At 47.9% G+C, this 23,728-nt stretch overlaps 1 protein-coding gene and 1 pseudogene across 1 annotated transcript in view; one reads left to right on the top strand and one right to left on the bottom strand.

Moving 5' to 3' along the window:
- B3glct (beta 3-glucosyltransferase) overlaps positions 1-23,728 on the bottom strand; it is a 95,321-nt gene that overhangs the window by 46,641 nt on the left and 24,952 nt on the right. Inside the window, exon 4 of the mRNA XM_028878081.2 lies at positions 16,972-17,081. Within this exon, the coding sequence (XP_028733914.1) occupies positions 16,972-17,081 (110 nt within the window). The remainder of the gene's footprint in view (positions 1-16,971; positions 17,082-23,728) is intronic.
- Positions 22,160-23,493, top strand: LOC114699112 (annotated as a pseudogene).

Raw genomic sequence — 23,728 nt, 5'->3', positions numbered from 1 at the left:
ACCCCCAACAAGGAGTTTAAGAATGAGTTCCTCCCATCTGGAGTGCTATGGGGGCGCTGACCACGGCACCGCCCACACACACACACACACACACACACACACACACACACACACACACGCCACACTGACCACTGTACCACCCACACACGCCGCTGACCACCGCACCCCACACACATGCCGCGGGGCCCACGGCACCACCCACACACGCCACGCTGACCACAGCACCACACACACACACACACACACACACACACACACACACGCCGCGCTGACCACGGCACCGCCCACACACGCCGCGCTGACCACGGCACCGCCCCCACACACATACACACACACACACACACACACACACACACGCACGCACGCACGCACACACGCACGCACGCACCACGGCACCACCTACACACGCCGCACTTGAGATAGGGGGTCAAAATCACTTTGACTCCACATCACTCCTCCAGCACAAATCAATGTATTGCTGAAGAAGAGGTAGCTTTACTATAAATTGCTGCCGCTGGATATCAAATTCATCCCATTCCCTTCTTCTATGTAGTATTTGTTCCAGTTTTCACACACAAATTCAAAAAACACAGTCAAAAGTCAGACAAATGATGTGCCACGCTCAGAAAAAAGCCTAAAGGCTGAATTAAGTTATCCAAGGTAGAACATTCAGGGCCTCTCTACTGTTACTTCTGGATTATGCACAAATTATCATCACCTTTTAAAAACTGTAATGTATGCACATATGCATATATATATATTCATGGAGGGTTACAGAAGAGCAAAAATCATGTATAAACTAATGATATTAATATTTGCATAATGCTGAAATAATTATGTGTGGATGTTCATGTGAACCAGATAAGATGTACAGCAAATACTGTTAAAATCTTGAGATAGAAAGCAAGTGCTAATGAGTCACAAAGTAGCCATTAAAATGATCATAAAAGTTAGCCGGGCAGTGGTGACCCACACCTTTAACCCCAACACTCAGGAGGCAGAGGCAGACAGATCTCTGTGTTCAAGGCCAGCCTGGTCTACAGAGAGAGTTCCAGGACAGCTAGGGCTACACAGAGAAACTGTCTCGAAAAACAAAACAAAATAAAATTATGATAAAAGTATTATAACAATGGAGACATCTTTATGTCAAATAGAGAAGCTGGTACGATTCCTATAATAAAGCAACTTCCCATGTGAGCAAGAACTGAGGGAACCAAGAAGTGATAGTTTGTTTTGTTGTGACAGAATCATAAGCTACATGTTTCCAAAAGCCTTCAGTAAAGTTACCATATGATCCTATCTTTTTTGTAAATTGAGACACATCTTACTCTTCTATTGCTGTGATAACACTGTGACCAAGGCAACTTATAAAAGAAAATGCTCAATTTGGGCTTACAGTATCCAACGGACATGTCTCTTCATGTTCAAACCCCACTCCAGGTACAGACTTCTGTCTTTGTTGCTCTTCTATTGCTATGATAAGACACTGTGGACCAAGGCAACTCACAGAAGGAAGTATTAACTTAGGGCTTACAAATTTCAAAGGGTTAGAGTCCACAACAGTCAAGGCTGGGAGCGTGACAGGAGGCACAAAGGCCTGACCCTCGGGCAGCAGTTAACAGTTCACATCTGGAGACAAAACCACGAGGTAGAAAAAGCTAACAGGGAAAGGAGTGGGCTTCTGAAACCTCAAGGCCACCCTCAGCGACACACCTCCTCCAACAAGGCCACACCTCCCAATCCTTCCCAAACAGTTCCATCACTGGGGACCAAGCGTTCAAACGTATGAGCCTATGGGGGCCGTTCTCATTCCAGCCACCACAAGAGGAATGGAACATTCCTCAGATTTCCACTTGCAGATATGTATTCCACATCCCCGCGGTGGGACACGTATGGCGGCCACAGGCAGTCCCAGGCTTCCTTGCCAGCAGCAAGGACACTTTGCTGGCAGAGGCTGCTGCCGGCTTCTGAATGACTCCTACCACCATGCAAATTCAGCGAGCGCTTAGCCAGCACAACACAGGAGTCAGACCCTCTTCTGAAACAGATTCTACGGACTGGCAGTGGACTAAACCCACTCCTGACTCCATTACTTTTAATTCACTAAATTGTTTGACAGGGGTCTCCTATCTACTTCTATTTGTGACTACAAGAAGGGCCGGGTTCCTGTCTGTTTTGTGCCCCCGTACCTCTTAAGAAGTATTTAATAAGCACGTGTCTTGTGGATTACAGTCCCTGGATGTGTGCTCAAAAGCGACAGGCAGGCGCCAGCTGCCACGCTCGGGAATCTGGACTGACGTGAGAGCAAGCCACGCCCACCTCAGTTATAAAGACATCTTAGTCTACGCTAGCTAAAAAGCCCGAGCTTGTATTCTCGTCACATGCTTCTGAATAATCCGAAGTCACAACAGGGGCTGGTGAGGGGGTTCAGTGGGTAAAGCTGCTTGCTGCTCACACCCCGATAGCCGGAATTCAATCCCCAGAACCCACACAAAGGTGGATGGAGAGAACAATTCCACAAAGTGTTCTCTGACTCCGTACACACATCCTAGCATGTGTGATGCCCCCCTACACACACACACACACACACACACACACACACACACACACACACACACACGCGCACACACTGCAGGCACAGTTTTAATATCTAAAAAGAATTGTTTTAAAAGGCCACAATAAGATTTCCTATCAAATGGTTTAATTTCTGTTTAATCCATCACTACAAGACTTAGACTGTCTTTAAAGGTGCAATGGCACCCGCTCTATGGCACCTCTAGACACACACACACACACACACACACACACACACACACACACACGTTTTTAATGAGCCCTTGGAAAGAAGCATGTTTTGGAGTCGAGTGCTTGATCCCTAGTATTTGATCCCTGGGTTTGATCCCCTGCACTGAAAAGTAAAATTAAAATTAAAAAATAAATAAATAAATAAAAAGAGGTGCTGGGGAGATGGCTTCGTGGGTTAGAGTGCTCACTGAGCTTGGGTTCCCCAGCATACACGTAAAAGCCGAGCATGGCTGTGCACGGCTGTGACCCCAGCAACATGGGGAACAGAGACAGGAGAATGCCTGGGGTCTGCTGCCTAGCCAGCCTAGCAGCAGAAACAGCAGGCTCCAGGTCAGTGAGGGTCCCTGCCACCGAGCAAGGCAGAGAGTGAGAGGGCAGGGCACCTCACAACCTCCTCTGGCTTACACAGGGGTGTGTGCCCCTAAACGCACACACAGACACACCCGCATACACATGTACACATGTATGCGCACAAAAAGAAAAGAAACTTCAGAGGTGACAGCCACTGGTGGCTCATGCCTGCAAATCCTAGCGCCTGAGGAAGCTGGGGCAGGAGGACAACCGCCAATTGAAGCCCAGCCTGGGCTACACAGTGAGTACCAAACCTGTGAGAAGATGAGGAGGAGGAAGAAGAGGGAATGGGGCGGGGGCGGGGCAGAAGAGTTTCCAAATAAAAACTCGAGAAGATAAAGAGAATGTTGTGCGTGGTTACTCTGAGGATAGGAGAGGTACCCACCATCTAATGCGGCCTGGCCCCCAGCCAGGCACTGTTTCACATCTAACGGGCTATGCAGACGTGTGCAGGTGGAAAGGTAACCGTAGAACAGAAGCCGCACACAAGGATGCGAGAGACAGCTGGTCAAATGTGGGTAAACGCAAGAGGAGGGGACCGCAAAGACTGATCAGGGGACTTCTGACCTGTCAATACGATCCCCGTGTTGGAACCAAAGCCTAATCCTGCCTCATCGCCACCTCCTGGGTGCCATCACCTCTTTGAAGACAGGATGATGCCTCGCACCTCCTTGGAACTCATCTGTTGCAAGACACATGCTCATATTTAAAGCAGACAATGATTACTGAAAGCAAACAAATTTAACTTGGTGCGTGCGTGCGTGCGTGCGTGTGTGTGGGGGTGCTGGCTGCATGTATAGCTCCGTATCTCATGCATGCAGTATCAGCGGAGGCCAGAAGAGGGCTTTGGATCCCTGGGATTGGAGTTTCAGATGGGTGTGAGCCACCTTGTGGCTGCTGGGAATCAAACCCAAGTCCGCTGGAAGAATAACCAGTGCTCTTAACAACTAAGCCATCTCTCCAGCCCTGGAAAACACATTTAAAGCCAGCAGTCTAATTTGTGTGTGTGTGCGGGGGGGTAGTGTCCCGGTGCGTACACACATTCATCTTCCTCATTTGGAAAGGGGCCTTGATGCCAGGGTCACAGTTGAGAAACGACTGATTCATCTGATTGGTTCTGTTTTGTGGCGCCAGGGATCAGACCGGGGGCTCTGCACATGCTGAGCAAGTACTAAGCTACATCCATAGCCCACGACCACCAACCCTCACACGCAGGGGAACCATGGAGATTTTACATCTAGAGACACGAATGGGCAAATGAAGAGGCTCACAAATGAAGATACACCAACGCAAGTGAATATTTCAGCTGTTGTCAGTACGTTTAATCATTTCACAGACTCAGCTTTGTACCCCTCTCATCGTCCTGCCTCCGTCTGGAAGAAAAGGTTCAATGATTTAACTCAACCGCTCCTCTCTCCTTTCAAAAATGTATTTTATACGTGTACATGTGTGCCTGTATGCATGTCTCTGCACCACATGCATGCAGGAGCCTTCACAGGCTAGAAGAGGGTGTTGGATCCCCTGGAACTGGAGTCACAGATGGTTGTGAGCTGCCACGAGGGTGCTGGGAACTGAACCCAGGTCTTCTGCAACAGCAGCCAGTGCTCTTAACCACTGAGCCAGCTCTCCAGCCCCTGGTCTCTCTTCGTCCACAGATACTTCTCAGCCATTGTGATCTGTCCTTACCTTCATACACTGGCCTAAGCTTTGAAGACCAAGACTTTATGGCCTCATCACCCCACCATGTAGCCTCAAGTGCTAGATGAGAGAGCAATCATCAAGACGTTTGCAGGTGTTGGGTAAAGATGTTAAGGTCCTGAAATTTAACTCCAACTCTTGTGTAGCCCTTGGGCACCGAACTAAGCTGTTAGACCAACAAGTAAACTATAATAAAAATCCACATCTGCTTATTATTATCTTCTGTAAGAGATATATACTTATTGTCATAATAGGGCTGTATGATGTGCTTCTTGGAACATATATGAGACAGATTTATAACCTTTAAATATAGTATTCATTTATAGGTTAGAATATTATGAGTGACAGTATACTAATATTCTTTCCAAGAACCCAAGTATATGTATGTGTGTGTGTGTGTATATATATATATATCTTTTCCATATACCTGTCTTAATCATTAACTGTTTTTTCCAGAAAGAAAATGTATCACAGCATTATAAATTTTATTTATAAGCTATGTACTTTGAACTGAGCTACTAAATATATTTTTATAGCACATATATATTTAACTAATCATTTCCTCATAAAAGCAGTAAACCTTGGTGTTTAAAGACCTGATTTCTAGGAGCCAAGTATTCCCATCTGAATCTTAGCTTTTTTTTTTTCCCCCTCTGAGCCATGTGACCTTCAGTAAGTCCCCCAAACTAGCTGCGGGCCTGTTATTTCCTGTGATGAGCTAACACAATCGTCAGGGGGAATAAGTGAGTTATTACATGCTACGCACTTAATAACTATGATTATCATTGCTGCTTTACGGTGTATTTTGGGCATCTACTATGTACCAGGTACGAAGGCCTGAAGGAGATGAGACAGTCCCTCTGAGCTCACGTATCTGAACACTTGGTACCCACAGCTGTTGGTAGCGCTGTTCGGGGAGGGCTAGGAGGTGTAGCCTTGCAGGAGGAGGCCAGCTTTGAGATCTCAAAACCTCTGTACCCTTCCCAGGGTTCTCTCTGTCTCTCCCTCCCTCTACCCCTCCGTCTCCCCCTCCCTCTCTTTTGTATATTTATGTTTCAAATTACGAGTTCTCAGCTCACTGCTCCAGCCACCAAGCCTGCCCCCTGCACGCTGTCCGTCCTCACCAGCGAGGACTCAAACCCTCTGGGATCACCAGGCCCACACCATCTCCTTCTTTCGTACACTGCTTTGTTCATGGTGTTTCATCACGGCACAGACAGGTAACTAACGCGCCAGGCACGACTACGGGAATATAATCAAGAGCTGAAGAAGAGAGTCACAGAGTCCCCTTCCACTCGGGTCTCACATTCCAATAAGGGCCAGGCCACTCAGAAACCAATCGACCAGAGAATCGCAAGGACCTATGCCAGGCATAATGCCAAACGTAGGTCAAGGGCTGGCCTAAGAAGCCACTGCTCACTAATGAACCCAGAACGGCTGCCATGCAGACCTGCTGACGGGTGCTTCTGGCCTGGCTCCACCAGAGATGGTGCAGGCAAATCACTCACCTCTCTCTCTACAGCGGGTTCCTTTCTGCAGAATGCTGACCGGCCGGGAGGGAAATACATGCCCTCCTGCCTGCAAATGGCAAAGCACAGGGCACAGCGAGGGCCCCAGAATAAGAAGGAGGGTGATGTGCACCCGGTGAAAACCAGTTATGCCAACCGAGGTCCCAACTGTCTCCACTCCAAGCCTGGCCCTACACACTAGATGTCTCACTGGTCCCTTACATGCCACCTTCCCAGACACGAGCTCAGCCTCTTAGCTCAGAGTAGCACATCTTTCTTTTTTTCATCTACTCACACATCCAGTCAGACCTCATCTCCTGCCTCCATCCACAGGAGCCCAGCAAACTTACAATCTCAAGGCTTGCTTCAAATGCCCTAACCTGTGCATGTCTCTCCAGGTGTGGTTAGACGTCCTTGCCTGTGTTCTTAGGGTGTTATGTTTGTATGCAGCCATGTAGCAATTCACCCATCTAGAAGCACATGTTCCCCACAGTACAATAGGCCCCCTGACCCAGAGCAGGGTACCCACACCCAGTGACGTGCAACCCGGAGAGGCTGCCCCTGCCGACATCACCTCATCATCTGCATGAGGCACTCACCTGCATGTACTGACTCTTAACTTGGTCCTCCTGTCTCCAGTGACACTGATGTTACCTCTAGAGGACACAGTCCTAAAGCAATCTGCATTTTCAGGTTCCTGACTCCAGACCCTACACATCCCACTGACCATGCTGGATCACAGGGTGTCTGCCATGCTGGGGAGAATGAAGCGCCTTCCACCTGTTTCCTTCATAACCTTTCTCATTAGCTTCAGCTACCACTCTGACATAGCCTAGAGTCCTCTGAGGGAGTCTCAAAGGAAGGATTGTCCAGATCCGACTGTCCTACGGTCATGTCTATAAGAGATTGCCTTGACTGATGATTGATGTGGGAGGGCCCAGTCCACTGTGGGTGGCACCAACCCTAGGCAGGTGGGCCTGGGCTGTAAAAGGAACCAGGCTGAGCGTGAGCCAGTGAGTGAGCCAGCAAGCAGGGCTCATCCACAGGTTCTCCTTCAAGTTCCTGCTTTACTTCCTGCCTTGACTTTCCTCAGTGATAGACTAGGAAGCAAAAGTCAAAGAAACCCAGCTTCTCCAGACTCACACAGGGCAGGTATCTAGGGCAGCAAATACTCCAGGCACTGGCCAGCCAGAAGCAGACAACAAATATTAATGAGATGGCTTCTCAACCATTATATAATAACAATTCATTATTGCTGGGCAACCACCACCTTGAGTCGCAATGTTCTATTTCCTGTGCTGCGTGGAATACCCTAAGTAAAGGCATGTGTATAAAAGAGGTTTCCGAGCTGGTAGTGGCTGAGCAGGAAACGGCACTCAGGCTCCAAACCTCATGGCCTGAGCTCCAGTCCTGGGACCCACACTACAGAAGGGGTGAACTGGCTCCAGCCAGCTGCCCTCTGAGTTCCACGGCACACAGCATGGCAGGAATGCATCAGAAGACACAGACACAAAATACATGAATACATAATGACATTTTAAAGCATTAAAATAAAGACAAGATGCTTCCAAGAATTCTAGCTGTGGATTAAAAAGAAAGTTATTTTAGTGAAAGAATTTCTTTTCTCCTGGGATATTTTGCCCAGTTACTTGCAAAAATTACTTATTAATAATATTACTTATTTTTATTATATATTTATCATTGTATATGATTATTAATATATTATTTACAAAATGTTATTAATATATATTCATAAAATGAATAATAGATATCCAGTAGATGGAAGGATGGATAACTTCTTATTCAACAGCACTGTAGTAAAGTCTCCAATGTAATAAAAAAAAGACCTAATATGACAAATTAACATCTGTCAATCTCTACCCAAAAGAAAGAGTTGTGAGTGAATAAGCATCCATTTGTTCTCATCCAAAAGGAAAGTATAGTGATAACATCAAAAAGCTGAGGCAAGCCACACGTGGTATCCCACGCCTTTAATCCCAGCACCAGGAGGCAAAGACAAGTGGATCTGTATGAGTTCAAAGTCAGCCTGGTCTACATAGTGAGTTCCAGGCCAGTCAGGACTGCATAGTAAAGATTGTATCTAAAATAAATAAATAAATAATACAAATAAAAAAGACGGAAAAAGAAAAGGCGAAGGCAATAAAATCAGCCGCACTGCTGATTCTCAACACTAACCTTCTAATGAAGTACCTCGCACGGTCTCTCTGCCCATAAAACACATTTCTAAAATTACCAAGTGTGAGGCCGTCCTTCCCCTGGCTCTTTGCGCCAGGCTCTGCCAGCTTCCCCGGCTTGTTTTATGGAGATGGGGTTGTTTTAATCTAATGAGCCAAGGCTTGACTAACTCAGCTCCAGAAAATGGCAATTCCCACAATTCTCCGTGAACAAGCAAGAGGAATAATTTATTGGCAAGGCTGGGGTTCTGCCAGGTTCTAAATAAGCCTTAGAGTCTCCCCACAAAAGAAGGCAGTGAAATGAGAAGCTGTGTGTGGAGGAGCGGAGCAGGCGAGAAGAGGGTCTAACGGCGCTGGCACCATCCCTCTGTGGCCGAAAGCAGAGGGATCTGCCCGGACCCAAATCAAGCACCTCTCACTTGCGGTGTTTTCTCTGTTGGTAGATTGTCTGGAGGAGTGAAAGTCTAATTTGTCCACAGTTCAGCCCCTGTTTCAGTCTGCAGCATCGTTCTGAACTTTGGTCCCTGCTCCCCACAACACCTCCCACCTACCCAGTCCTTCCACAGTGACTTACTGCCTTGGCCCCATCTACAGGGAGCTTTTCGTTGTGCTGAATGCAATGGACATTCTCATCATACCGGTAACCTTCAAAGGTGCCTGGATCCCCGCTGGGTGAGAAAGTACTACACATAATGTCGTTAAGCTTTGTGTCTCCCGTCCTTTGTTCTTTCCACTTCATCTTACAGTGAAACTCCTTCCATTCCCATCAATTTTAGGCAGCTACCCTTGATAACTAGACGCCACATTGTGGAAGGTTAAGTTAAAAAAAAAAAAAAGACCCAGATGACAGCCCTTCTCTGCATCTCAGCGTAAGCTGTACCAAGAGAAGAGGAACACAAACAATTCCTGTGAGAAGGAGTCGTGCTGGGCTCATAAACCAAAATTCAAATCATAATTGGCACCAGATGCCGCGGACCTAACATGTATTTAAACAGAAATCAACTCCAGTGCTTGATTTATTAGGAAAGCGGCACACACACACACACACACACATGCTTCTCCAGGGCCCTTCCTTCATGAAGCTCCTCGCCTGCATGCCCCTTTAGACAGTCAGTTTTACCATTTCACATCACTTCTCCATCGGCAGAGCAGGGAAAGAAAGAAGAAGAAATGAAAAGAAATCTGTAGGAGAAATGGCGTTCCTTCAAAATCTGCAGTCGCCCTCCTATTTAGGGACCTGGTATTTCATCGACCACGGTGAACATTCTTCTCTCTCCATTCTAACCTGAAAGGATCCTAGTTTGCCGCGTCCCCGTCCCCCCCCCTGCACATGCGTGCTCTACCCCACAAGCATGACTGTTCAAACTCCAGACCCCGCCAGGCATCCCAGAGTACGCCTTTCTGAGGATTCACATGGTTACCTCCCAGAACGGGGATATAAATCCACACCCCTTGGCTGATTTCCCCTCTCTTTGTCACCTAATTTCACAGAACTCTCACCCCTCCATCGTCTCCAACCTCAAACGCAAAACCGATACGAACCAACTCACTCTCTACATTGGGCCCTGCTTCTTAAACCGTGTCGCATGGACATCATGGTTTTCGCAAGCCTGTGGGTCGTCTAAAATCTGCTTTTCATATAGACAAACGGGCCTGATAAAGCTACAGACGCCCATTGCATAAGCACAGTAGCGTGTTTGTGCTGTACACCCAACCTCTACCCAATGACATCATGCACAGCATGAAACAGTTACCGCTCGCCTTCAAACTAAAAAGAATTGGAACGCCCCTTTTCCCGGGTTCCTCGCTAATCTTTCACACCGGAGCACCCTACAGCTGCAGTCAGCACTGGGTAAAACCTGGTAATTTACTGATTAGAAAAAAAAACCAATGATGCTAAAAATTAGAAACCGGCCGGGAGGTGGTACAACAGGCCTTTAATCCCAGCCATCAGGAGGCAGAGGCAGGCAACCTATCTCCGTCAGTTCGAGGCCAGCCTCACCTACAGAGCGAGTTCCAGGACAGCCAGGGCTACACAGAGAAACCCTGTCTTGAAAAACAAAACAAGAAAATTATAAACATCAAGGTGACTATAAACTGCATGTCATGCTTCGAGTGGGAATATTCTAGAACACAAGAAAAATAGTTCCGCCACTCCAGCAGCCGCTAGGAGCTCACTGCAAAATTTCACATAGAGTTAGCGCAGGCACCTGTTTCTTATTCACGCTGTAATAATGAGGAATGTTTGTGGTTTTAATAAGACCCTGCTTCAGCACCTTGAGGCAAAGCAGGCCCAGGTAACGGCCCCATCAACGCAAAGGGAGCAGCTAGCAGGAGACTCGTAATCACAGAACCGATTCCATGTTTGCGTCTTGATTATTCGGCAGGCTTCAGAGCAGCGTGCAACCTGAGAGGAGCGACGAATCAATAAACAGCAGTTCTGGGAGTCTGCTACCGTGGGAGGCACGGATATTTTGAGCTATCAGATAAATACTCAAATGATCAAAGCTAACTGCTGATTGCCCCTCACAGGGCAACTTTTAGGAATGGTCTCGGAAGGCATTCTGAGAGACGAATATTGTAAGCTAAAGGCTTCCTGCTCAGGTCCCGGGAGAGCACCCCTCACCCATCCATCACAGTCCCGCACACACCGTCGCACTGGGCCCCCCTTATTTGCGGCCCTTGCATGCGCCCACCACTGTCCCGGCAAGACTGACAGCTTTTCCCATTTCCCCATCTCAGCTCCGAGGCAGTCTAAGCTGTCACCACTTTCCCGAAAGTGTGTCAATTCCTTGAAACAGTTTCCAGTCTGATTTCAACTAGGGAGCACTCCTGCTTTATAAGGCGACTTTCCTCGCTCGGCTGGCACAGCTCAGCAATTAATGCTCAGAAAATGACCTTTTCTCAAGTGCTCACCGAGTCCCAAGGCAAAGCATCTCATCGCTGCCCCACCCCACCCCAAGAACTGCCTACAGACCCAGGACTCGCTGCCAACTATTTTTAAATCTCTGAAATGCCATTCGTGGAATTAAACCAAAGTTTTAATCCCATATGAGAGATAAAAAGCTACATAAAGAGGGAGAGACCCAGAACTAAGCATAGCTGCAAATTCTGCAGTCTTTTGACTGGCAAAGGCCTTGTTAATCCACATCTGAACCTGCCTAAGGCGAACAGCACACTTCAACACTCGCTCCTCAGCAAATTAAGTCTGAGCGCTACAGATCCTCCGGCCTCTCTACTACACCCGGGGATGTAAAGTCAGGGTAACAGTAACAGTTGATCTTATTATAATCAGAAGGGGGGGTCTCTTTATCACTTTAGACTCTATTTACTATCACGAAAATTAAACACCGCCCCCCCCCCTTAATGGCATTACTTAACTACATCTTTTTACATGTAAAACCAATATCGCCACCTAGTGGCAACCAGTGTCCTAACTCACTGAGGATGTAACGAGCTGCTTCCAAAAGTTGACACGATACATCAATAGCAACATTGTCTCTAATCCTGTATTTGGCATTCCAGTTGGCACCGGGTAGAGGGTGCGTCCAAGAAAAGTAGAGGTGGGTCCTGCCTTGCTCTGGTATCTGAACATACGGCAGACAGACACCAGGACAAGAAGTGCCATGAGGTGCCTTGGTGGGATGCCAGTTAGAACAGGAGCAACAAGGTTATCTACAGATGAAAGTTTCCATCCCACTGGACTGAGGTCACTAGCCTGAACAAAAGTACTAAGAGCTATTTGGTCTTCATTTTATTTTTATGTATATGTGTGCTTTTCCGGCCTGTGTCTCTATGAATCACATACACGTGGTGCCCACAGAGGCCAGAAGTAGGTGTCGGATCCCCTGGGACCGGAGTTACAGATGGTTGTGAGCCTCCACATGGGTGCTGGGAACCCAAACCCAGGTCCTCTGGAAGAGCAGCCAGTGCTCTTAACCACTGAGCCATCTCTCCAGCTCCCAGCCATTCATTTAAGGAACCTTAAAAACACAATTAAATGAAACAAGCGAGTCCCCAAGGATGATTACTCCGAGACACCTCCTCTCCCGTCTAGGACGTCCACAGCAGTCGGACTGAGAGACTGGAAGTTAAAAAAAGGTTGCCAAGGGCTACCGGAAAGGGGAGTAGGGAGCTGTTGAGAGGTACACAGTATTGGTTTCACGGAGTAAAGGAGCTCTGGAGATTACTGACAACAGGAATATACCTGATGTGACTGAACTGTGCCCCTGAGATATTCACTGTGGGCTAGAGAGATGGCTCAGCCACTAAGAGCACCGGCTGTTCTTGCAGAGGACCTGGGTTCGGTTCCCAGCACCTACATGAGGGCTCACAACTGTCCGTGACTCCAATTCAGGGGATCTAATGCCCTCTTCTGGCCTCTTCACCACGTGCATCTGGTGCACAGACATGCAGACAAAAAATACTCATACACATAAGCAAAATAAATGAATCTTTTTAAAAAAAATTTTAAAAGAAAAGAAACATCTATTACAACAGAAAAGAAAGTAACTCAGGAAAGAGAATGAATTTGGGGGAGTCGGGGTGAGCCTGGTTCTGAGTAATCAAAAGTTGACGGGATTCAGCATGTTCTCTGCTTTCATAATCGGTGGAAGAGGACGTCAAACAGGTAGCGAGTAAGAGCACACACTGGAAAGACACAACGGGTTTGTATGCGACACAGATGTGGGGCCAGCTGTGGGTCAAGGTGGTGCAGAGAATCCAGGCCTGGTGGCACCTGCTTGTCATCTCGGGGCTCGGAAGGCAGCTGTCCCCACTGCTACACCAGTGTGTGCAGGATGTGGAGTATGTGCACACAGGTGCAGTTGCCCTCAGGGGCCAGAAGATGGCATCAGACACCACCACCACCACCACCACCACCACCACCACCACCACCACCACCCCCTGGCCGGCTGGAGCTGGACTTGTGTAAAAATGCTTGTTATTCAAGCAGCAGGACCTGACTTCAGGTCCAGAGCACTCAAGTCTGCCTCTGAAACCCCAGCCCGAGGAAGGACACCAGTGGGTGGATCCTGAGGCTAACAGCAGCCAGTTTAGCCTTCCTGGGACTACTGGGTAAGTTCCAGGCCAGTGGGAGATAAGGAAGGAAGGGAGGGAGGGGGAGGGAGGGAGGGAGGGGAGGGAGGGAGGGGGAGGGAGGGAGGGAGGGAGGGGAGGGAGGAGGGAGTGGGGAGGGAAGGAGGGAGTGGGGAGGGAAGGAGGGAAGGAGGGAGGGAAGGAGGGAAGGAGGGAGGGAGGGGGAGGGAGGGAGGGAGGGGGAGGGAGGGAGGGAGTGGGAGGAAGGAGGGAGTGGGGAGGGAAGGAGGGAAGGAGGGAGGGAGGGAGTGGGGAGGGAAGGAGGGAGGGAGGGAGGGAGGTGGAGGATGGCTTGCTTAAGAACTACACCAAGGTTGTCTGCTGGCCTACACACATGCACAGGCCCCAGTGTACATGCATGCACACATATACACACACCTATTCATAAGCACACATACATACATATACATACACGTATACACACACCTATTCATATGCACACATACATACATATACATACACGTATACACACACCTATTCATATGCACACATACATACATATACATACACGTATACACACACCTATTCATATGCACACATACATACATATACATACACGTATACACACACCTATTCATATGCACACATACATACATATACATACACGTATACACATACTTATTCATATGCACACATACATACATATACATACATGTATACACATACCTATTAATATGCACACATATATACATACATATACATACACACATACACACACACATATATACATACACACACACACACACACACACACGCACGCACGCACGCACGCACGCTCATGCACACACACAGGAACTGTTGACGGTCACCACTGTTCTGGATCCACCCCCTCCATCTGGAGGAACTGGGAATGAAGCTCAGTGTAGAGCTCATACCTGTCGAATGTGCAGGAAGCTGATGCTAATCCCCAGACACCAAACCAAACCACAGGAGACACAGAGGGGCACGTTCTCCATTCCTAGTCACAACTGATGGGTCTGGCTTCGGTGAGAGCCTCAAGCCACCCTCATCCAGAGCCTAGAATCAGTGTTAAGTATCCAGTAACCAAAGCCCCAAAGAAAACAGGCACAGTCAGTCCCAAGTAGCACCTTCCGTGTGTGTGTGTGTGTGTGTGTGTGTGTGTGTGTGTGTGTGTGTATGTGTGTGTATATATATGTGTGTATATATATATATATATATATCACTTTTCTTATATATGAAAAAGGAACATTTTATAATTTCTATTGCTTCCCATCAACAGGTATCCAGAGGTCTCATCATCACTATGAGCCAAGCCCCAGGAGCACTACCCGCCATGAGTGCCAGGGAGACTGTCAGGTGCACATGTGCACACACGTACACACACACACACACACACGTGCACACACACACATGCGCACACACATGAGAAAGAACAAAAGGGTGGAGTGACCATACAGAAAAGAAAATATGGAGTGAATTCAATCACCTAGGCTTAGGTGGCACAGGGTATCATCCATATTATTGACAAGAACTATAGCACCATTTGAATAGCAAGGTATCCTATAAACACTGCTTCTGAGAGATGGAAGGTATTTCTGGGAGCAGGACACAGGCGAGGACACAGGAAACGTGTGCCCACGGTTCCCACGGGAGTAAGTGATCCAGTCTCGGTGTGTCTGAGGTCATCACTAACTGCACAAGGTCTCACTGGGGGAGTTTATTCAGTTCATGGTTGCCTGACCCCAAAAGTCTTCCCTTCTCCTCCCCGGGGCTCCCCACACTGCCTCTCATCAGCACCTCCAGTGAAACAGAGAAGAGAAGCAAGAGAGAGCACAGACGGGCAGTCTTGAGGGCCAAGGCAGCTGGTGCAGAGAGAGGCACTTGAAGGTGTGTGTGTGTGTGTGTGTGTGTGTGTGTGTGTCTGTGTGTCTGTGTGTGTCTGTGTTTCGCGGCTTCTGAAAGAAGAAAATGTCTGCCAGCCATGTTGATGCATGCCTTTAATTACCCAGGGGGCAGAGGCATTCAGATCTCTGTGAGTTCAAGGCCAGCCTGGTCTATATAACAAGTTCCAAGCCAGTCAGGGCCACACAGTGAGACCCTGTCTCAAAGGAAGAAGAAGGAGAAGAAATAGAAAGAGGAAGAGAAGAAGAAGGAAGAGAGGAAAAGGGAGAAGGAAGAAGAAGGGGAGGAGGAGGAAGATGGGAGGAAGAAGAAGGGGAGGAGGAGGAAGTGGAGAAGGAGGCAGGGGAGAGAGGAACAGAAGAAAGCGTCTACAGACAGGACGGACAGCAGACCCCTTCCTTAGCTTCAGTCTCAAGTCAACTGCGATTGAAAAAAACGTGGAACACATCATACATAACTGTCATCCTTAAAACTATGTGCTATTCTGAGACATACGGTAAAATATTGTGCCGTCTCATCGCCCTGCCAGGACACCCATCAGGCCTGTGTCCAGCACAGCCTCACAGTTTATACTACTCACCCACTGGTGACTACCGGTCATGTCAGGCACAGAGCTGACCGCTGTCATTCAAGCCCCCCCCATTCCCCTCCCCCGCTGTCCAAAGCATCATGGTCACGTGCTGACAGCTCCATTACAATGCACTGTTCTAATTACTCTGCTTTTAGATACTGCTAATCTCTTCTTGTGCTTAGTTTATAAATTAATTTTATCTAGGTAATACAGGTGTGCCACGTTATTAGACGGCACACGGCAAATAGAATCGGGGTCCCTCTGTGGCTTGAGATACCCACTAGGAGGTTTGAACTATGCCCTCACCAATTAAAGGGAATGACCTACGAGAGTTGAGAGCCTGTTCAAACCACCTACGCTATTCAGAACAACCTGAGATTCAGTTCACACCTCTTTCAAATGCCATTAAAATGTAGCTGTGTGCACATTTTTCTCTCCATAATCCTGGGATATTACACTATAAGTCAGATCAAAGATTCAATTAATAACATCCAATTAAAAAAGAAAAACACAGGAAGAGCCTCATAGAGAGGGCGCTGCAGTAAGATTAATGAAAATTTTATTTCAACATGAAAATTGCCTTAGAACTTGTTGCCAAGAGTTTGCATGTTAATTAGCTCTAGTTCGTTTATAACGTTATTTCTTTCATTTTATTCTATCATGACAAAGCCATGGTAGTCCTACAAAATTACATAACTCCTGTAATTAAACATACACATACCATGAGAGAACATTTTCAGCAATATTCAATATTGAATTAGTACAATGAGTCCAGAGAGTTATTCTCACCTAAATAAAATTTATTTCCTACAGATTCAGGGAAACATAAATATCTCAATACATGCACAATGGCCCCTAGCCTCCCCGGGTCTTCTCCACATACCTGTGTCAGATTTGCAGCCTGCTTTAAGATGTTCCTTTTCAGCTCTTCTGCCCTCTTGGCATGAAAAGAATTACTTTGACTCTGGATGACAAACACAATTTCTTTTAAGTCTAAAACAAACAAACAAAAAGTTTTCCAGTTTTTTTTAAACAGTGATTAAAATGAACATAAGAATAAGAGCACAGTTTTAAAGCAAACATTCGAGCAATAAGCTCTGAAGGGGAAATGGAACACTTTTAAAAATTTTATGTGTAGGGGTTGGGGATTTAGCTCAGTGGTAGAGCACTTGCCTAGCAAGCACAAGGCCCTGGGTTCGGTCCTCAGCTCCGGGGGGGAAATTTTATGTGTAGAAGTGTTTGCCTGCATGTGTGTATGTGTACCATGTGCATGCAATGCCTGTGGAGGCCAGAAGGGGGCGTCAAATCTCCTGGAACTAGAATTACAGCAGCTGTGAGCTGCCTTGTGGGTGCTGAGAACTGAACCCAGGTCTTCTGCAAGAGCAGCCAGTGGTCTTAACCACTGAGTCACTTGACCAATCCCAGAAATTTTTATTTATATAACTCGAGAACCACTATCTTCTCTACTTTTAAAGCATCATCCAAAAATTCCTTCCTAGAAGTGCCAAGCAAACGAGCTCACTGCACTATACCACGCCTTAGGGAACACACTACCTTTCCCCTTGCGTCTGCAAAACAAAACTGCCACACTGCCCAGTGACTTCCCAAAGGTCCCAACGTAACCCTACGCCGTGCTATGGGGTGGACTGTGCCCCCTCCAAAAGGCATGCGCTGAGTTCTGGTCCTCAGAACACGATCCTGTTTGGAGCTGGGTCTTCCAGAGTCATCAGGCTAAAGTGAGCTCATTACAGAGGCTCCTATCCCAGTATGACCAGTGTCCTTAGAGGAGGGGAACGGGACACTCAAAGCCACATTGTGAAGATGGTGTGAAAACACAGTGTAAGCTAAGAAAGAGTCTGAAGGAGGTCTTCCCCCATAGCCCTCAGGAGCCAACCCTACAGACAGCTTCACCATAGCTTTCAGCCCCCACACTTCTGACAAAACAATCAATTTATAGGAAGCAAAAGTTTCCTTTGGCTTAAGGTTTGGTGGTCCCCACGCATGGTCACTCAGCCTCCTTGTTTTCAGGACCCCGGCACATTGTGTCACGGAAGGGAATGTGTGGTGTATGGTGCCCACTGTGGTTCAAACTTGAAATGTCCCTCACAGGCTCATTCGGAAAGCTTGGTCACAGCTGCCGCTGCTGTTGTGAGAGGCTGTGGAACCTTTACAATCAGGTTGAGTCTTTGTCAAAGAGCCTTTGACAGTTATCCCCGGCCTCTGCCTCCTGACGCACACTCTGCTTCCTGATTGGCTATGATCTGGGGAGACGCTACACAGTCCCACCACTAAGAACTCTCCCCCACCTGTCAGACTGAACTGCTCTGAAATCGAGAGCCCAGATAAACTTTCCCTCCTATAAACTGTCTCTGCCAGGGACTGTGGTCACAGGGGCACAAAAGGAACCAACAAGGCCTATTCACCCCACTGAAGCCTAGAAAACAAAGAAAGGCAGGAAGAAGCCTGGATCCCAGTATCCCCTTCAAGGACAGGGCCTCAGCCACCTAGCTTCTCCCCTCTTCAAAGCGTCATCATGTCCTGATGGTGCCGAGGGCTGGGGACCAAGCCTTCAACAATAGTTTTGGAGAGACCGCGTCATATCTAAACTACAGCAGCCTTAGCAAACTCATATGCAATATTTCCAGAATGTTCCGGATGACCTTTCACAGCGATACTTAAAAGTGGCTCTCTGAGCCCCATAAGGTCACAAGGATTTTCAAATAAGCAATGCAATAATCCCTTCCCCAGTTCACAAGGCACCTAGCCAGGACTGGGTGTTATCTCCAGGAAACCAGCCACAACTATCCCACAGAAGCAGGGGCTGGCCGCAAGCCTCACAGAGAAGACCGTGCCCCGGGGCATGCTGAGGGCAGGACCCACCTCAATACAGCCAGCCTTCTAAAACAGTGAGCGAGGAGCAAACCCCCAACTCTCTGGGGGAAACCCCCCAAACCGGTGTGGCTGCTGCTCAGGTCACATCTCAGAGAAGCACATCAGGGCCGCCTCAGATCCTGAACTTGTAATAAAGAAACAGAGCTAAAACAACAGCCCAAGGGGACGGTGAGACACCATTGGCGGCCTCCAGCCAGATCTGCAGCCAGTCCATACGAGGACCCTCCTCCCACCCGAGGCCGCCATCTTTAACACTTCAGCTCAAGGATGCCACTACGACTTTAACTGTATCCTGTTATGTCTTATCGTTCCGCTTGGTTCTAGTGCTCCATTCATTTACTCACTTGTCCAAACATTCACACACAACCGATAGCTCCACAGTGAGCCACCTAGGTCCTAAAAATAATCAGAAATACTCTTTGGTTAAATAAAACTCAATAAAAATTTTAAAAGGAAACTCTGGGCAACCTACTGGATATGGCCTATCTCCTTGCCTTGCCTATATGAACAGGAACATTCCACGGGTATTACTCTATTTTAAGCTGGCTTCCGGGCTGCATACTTTGGGCGCAGGGGTAAGGTTTACAAGGGGAGTCTTTCGTCTCAGGCAAAACATTATCTGTGATCTGTTCCACCTGAAGCATTAATATAAACTGGTGGTTCTCAACCTTCCTAATGCTGTAACCTTTTAATACATGTTTTGGTGACCCACAACCATAAAATTCTTTCATTGCTACTTCATAACTGTAATTCTGCTACTGTTATGAATTGCTATGTAAATGTCTTATATAAAGGATATCTGCTATGAGAGCCCCATGAAAGGGTCGTTTGCCCAAATGGGGTCGTGACCCACAGGTTGAGAACAACTGACAAAAACTAACCTACCAAAGCCAAGTTGGCTTTTTGTTAAGCACGGAATAGGGGCTGGAGAGATGGCTCAGTGGTTAAGAGCACTTGTTACTCTTGCAGAGGACCTGGGTTCACTTCTCATCACCCACATAGAGCTCAAAAACATCAATAACTCTAGTTCTGAGGGATTTGACCCCTCTTCTGGCCTCCGTAGGAACTAAACACACATGGTGCACAGACATACATGCAGGCAAAACCCTCACGCACATAAAATAAATAATCTTCAAATACTAAAAAAAAGGGAATGGAATCAATAAGCTTAGGGGATTTGCTTACAAATGTTAACTAAATTATAGATGTATTTTTCTTAGTGACCTTTTTGTCAGCCTTAAGAAAGCATGTGGAAAGAAAAAAATGGAAGCAACCTGACTACCAGCAGTATATATAAATCAGAATACTATACAGCAATAAAAATTGATTAGTGTGGGCTAACTATTACTAATGAATGAAAACAGTAACTATGAAAACATGTATAAATCCAGACACTCTAGATAAATCTCATAGGGAGAATGCTACAATACTGCCAAGATACAAAAAAGGAAAAAAACTGTATAAATCAGTAATTTGCAAAATATAAGCCAAAATATACATCAAGCAGCTAACTGTTCTAATTTACTCCATTGCTGTGATAAACACCATTCATAAAAACAACTTGAGGAGGAAAGGGTTAATTTGGCCTACAGGTTACAGCCCATCACCCGGGAAGCAGGAACCCGGAGGCAGGAACTGATGGAGAGGCCATGGAGGGACACTGCTTAGTGGCTTGCTCTCTCTGGCTTGTTCAGGGCGGTTTCATGGACAGCCCAGGCCTACCTGCCTAGGCATGGCACCGCCCACAGTGGGCAAGACCCTCCTCCATTGGTTAGGGGTCAAGAAAACGCCCCACAGACATGCCCATGAGCCAAGATGATGACGGCCATTCTTCAACTGATCCTTCCTCTCTCTGGGTATCTCTGGTTTGTGTAAAATTTACAATAGAAACTCCCCAGTATGCACACTGTGTATGCCACTTAAAAGTGTCAAAGACTCCACGGGCGAGACACGTAACTGGGGATAAGGACTAAAGCTTTCGGCTCTCTCGGTAACGTTTCACTTCTTAACCTGGGCGGTGGATATGCAGGCATTCTCTGCAGTAATCCTTACGGCATCTCATAAATCCAGATTATTTCCTAATAAGTTCTGCACTACAGCAATCCACCTGTCAAAAGGCTAATCCTATGCTCGCCACCGTAAGCAAGACCTGCTGCCTCTGCCGGTGCGGCAAAGCTCCTACCGTTCTTCTCACTAAGACAACAGATCCTGGGGCGGGGGGGGGGGGTGGGGGATGCTATTCTAGAAAAACAAAAGCCAATTCTTCCCCTTTCAGGCGTCTTCATCGCGTGAGTCATGTTCGTCCCTCACTTTTTCACATAGCTGAGATCAGACTGGCCCTTCCTTTTCTGTGGACTACAATCAGGTACGCTACACACTCAGTCTGCAAACATCGTCGGTAACCTGCTCAGAGTCAGAGACACAGGAGCGGTGTGCAGGCAACAGAGCCCGGTTCAGTGCCGGGGCCTGGAAACACCGAACTGGATAGAGAGCCATAGTCAATCTGTGGGGTGCTGTGGGAGCGGGGCGGGCTGTGGGGCCGGGCCACAGAGGATCTGCTGAATTTCTCTGGAAGGGCTGCAGCTTTCTGCACACTTCCAGGAGGACAGTAGCCGAGGAAGAAGTAGGGTTACCATGGGGCCCACAGTAGGCTCTGGAGCATCCCCATGCCCGCAGGAGTCTGGAAGAATTCTGCAAAAAAGATTTATGGCGCCCAGGTGATGAAGTTAGAGGGTAGGCGGGCTCAGCCAAGCCAGATCATGAGGGATTTATACATGGGGTTAGAGGCTTGGACTATGGACTGACTGTCTTGAAGCTGGAAATGGTACCAGGAGCCAAGTAAATCCTAAGGCATCAAGGTCTTCCCAAAAAGGGGACTAGAGGGACTGTCCTGGGCACAGGATCCACTTGGTAGTTATCTGGGTCTGGGTGGTGGGGCTGAAGGGAAAAAGAATGTTGGATAATGAATGGCAGGTGACTGACATGCTGCTTGGCCCCGCCCCACCCCACCCCACATTAATCTAGTCTGTTGATGGAAAGAGCGCACATGCTTACATTCCTGCCGTTCTTTACATCAGAAATAAGGAATGTTTTCTACATCTGACCTGAGTGTTCTCTCAAGTGAGTCACACTCAGGCTGAGGCCAGAGCCCGGAGCTGATCTCCGTAGCCTTGGCTGGCATGCCACACGGCCACCTGACTCCCTGCTGCCCAGGGAACAGCTGTCAGAGGTGAGTCCCCTCTTTCCTGTACATTGTGGCTGCTGTTTCTCTAAACTCACTACAGTTTGCCTTCAGCAAACATGTCCATAGCTCGCAATGATCGACAGGGTCTCTCCTCCAGGAGTGAGCAACAAATGAATGCCACAGTAAGTACTTCACTCGTATCAGAAGCTACATGCCACTCCGAAAATGGCTCTCATACGCTCTCCCTAGGTCTTCATGACGACAAGCTTCAGGCTAGCCACAAACAACAAAATATACCTCATCAGTACTATCAAAAGGGAAAATTAACTTCGCTAGACTATAATTTACAACACACACACATAAACACAGGTTTTAAACATTCCTTGCTAGGGATGGGGATGGTGGTGCACACTTTCAATCCTTGCACTCAGGAAGCAGAAACAGTTGGACCTTCGTGAGTTCAAGGCCAGCCAGAACTACACAGTGAGCCCATATCTTTTAAAAAAAAAAAAAAAATTCCTCTTTTCAGTTTTGTTTGCTGGCAGACACGTGTCAGAGGTGGGTCACGTGATCCAAGGGCAGCGGAAAGACGCCGGTTCTGTGTTCCGCGCACATGAAACACCATGAGGGCGCCGTGCGCCTGCGTGCTGTGGACTTCGCTGAGTGGCACGGCTATTTTAAGGGCATTGTAAAGGCTATCATTCACGACCCTGGTTGTCGCAATGCTCCCCGAATGCAAGTGGCCTTTTGCGACCCCTACCGATTTATGCAGCGGACTGAGCTGCTCATCGCCGCGGAGGGAATCCACACCGGACAGTTTGTGAACTGCAGCAGGAAGGCCCAGCTGAATATCAGCCATGTTCTGCCCGTGGGCGCCAAGCCTGAGGGTACCTGTCGTGTGTCGTCTGGAGGACGAGCCTGGGGACAGGGGCAAGCTGGCACGAGCCACCAGGAACTATGCTACATCATCTCCCACAGCCGGGAGACCAGGAAGATCCGAGGGAAGCCGCCGTCAGGGTCCAAGGTCATTTCCTCCGCCAACAGCGCTGTCGTTGGTGTGATGGCTGGTCGGGGCAGAACTGACAGACCCACCTTAAAGCCTGGCCGTGCCTACCACAAGTACAACGCCAAGAGGAACTGCTGGCCGTGTGTGCAGGATGTGGCCAGGAATCCCGTGGAGCGTCCCCTTGGAGGTGGTAACCTCCAGCACATCGGCAAACCCTCCACTATCCGAAGAGATGCCCCTGCTGCGAGCCAAGTGGGCCTCTCTGCTGCCCACCAGACAGGATACTACAGGGGACCAAAACTGTACAGGAGACAGAGAACTAGAACCCAGGGGCTAATAAAGTTTGTCCTTTGGCTAATTAAAAAAAACAAAAAACAAAAAACCTTTTTTGGAGATGATTCTGCGGATTAAGGGCTGGCCGCACAGCACAGGGCCTTGAGTTTGGATCCCCAGAACCCACATAAAAACCAGACTCATTGGGCAGACAGAAAAGCCTGTGGCAAGCGAGCCAATGACGACGAGGCTTACCAAATTGGTGAGCAGTTCAGGGAGAGACTC

This window comes from Peromyscus leucopus, chromosome 23, assembly GCF_004664715.2.
Source record: "Peromyscus leucopus breed LL Stock chromosome 23, UCI_PerLeu_2.1, whole genome shotgun sequence".
Classification (NCBI taxonomy): Eukaryota; Metazoa; Chordata; class Mammalia; order Rodentia; family Cricetidae; genus Peromyscus; species Peromyscus leucopus.
Note: the sequence above shows the minus strand (reverse complement) of the source record. Positions and strands in the feature narration are given on the sequence as shown.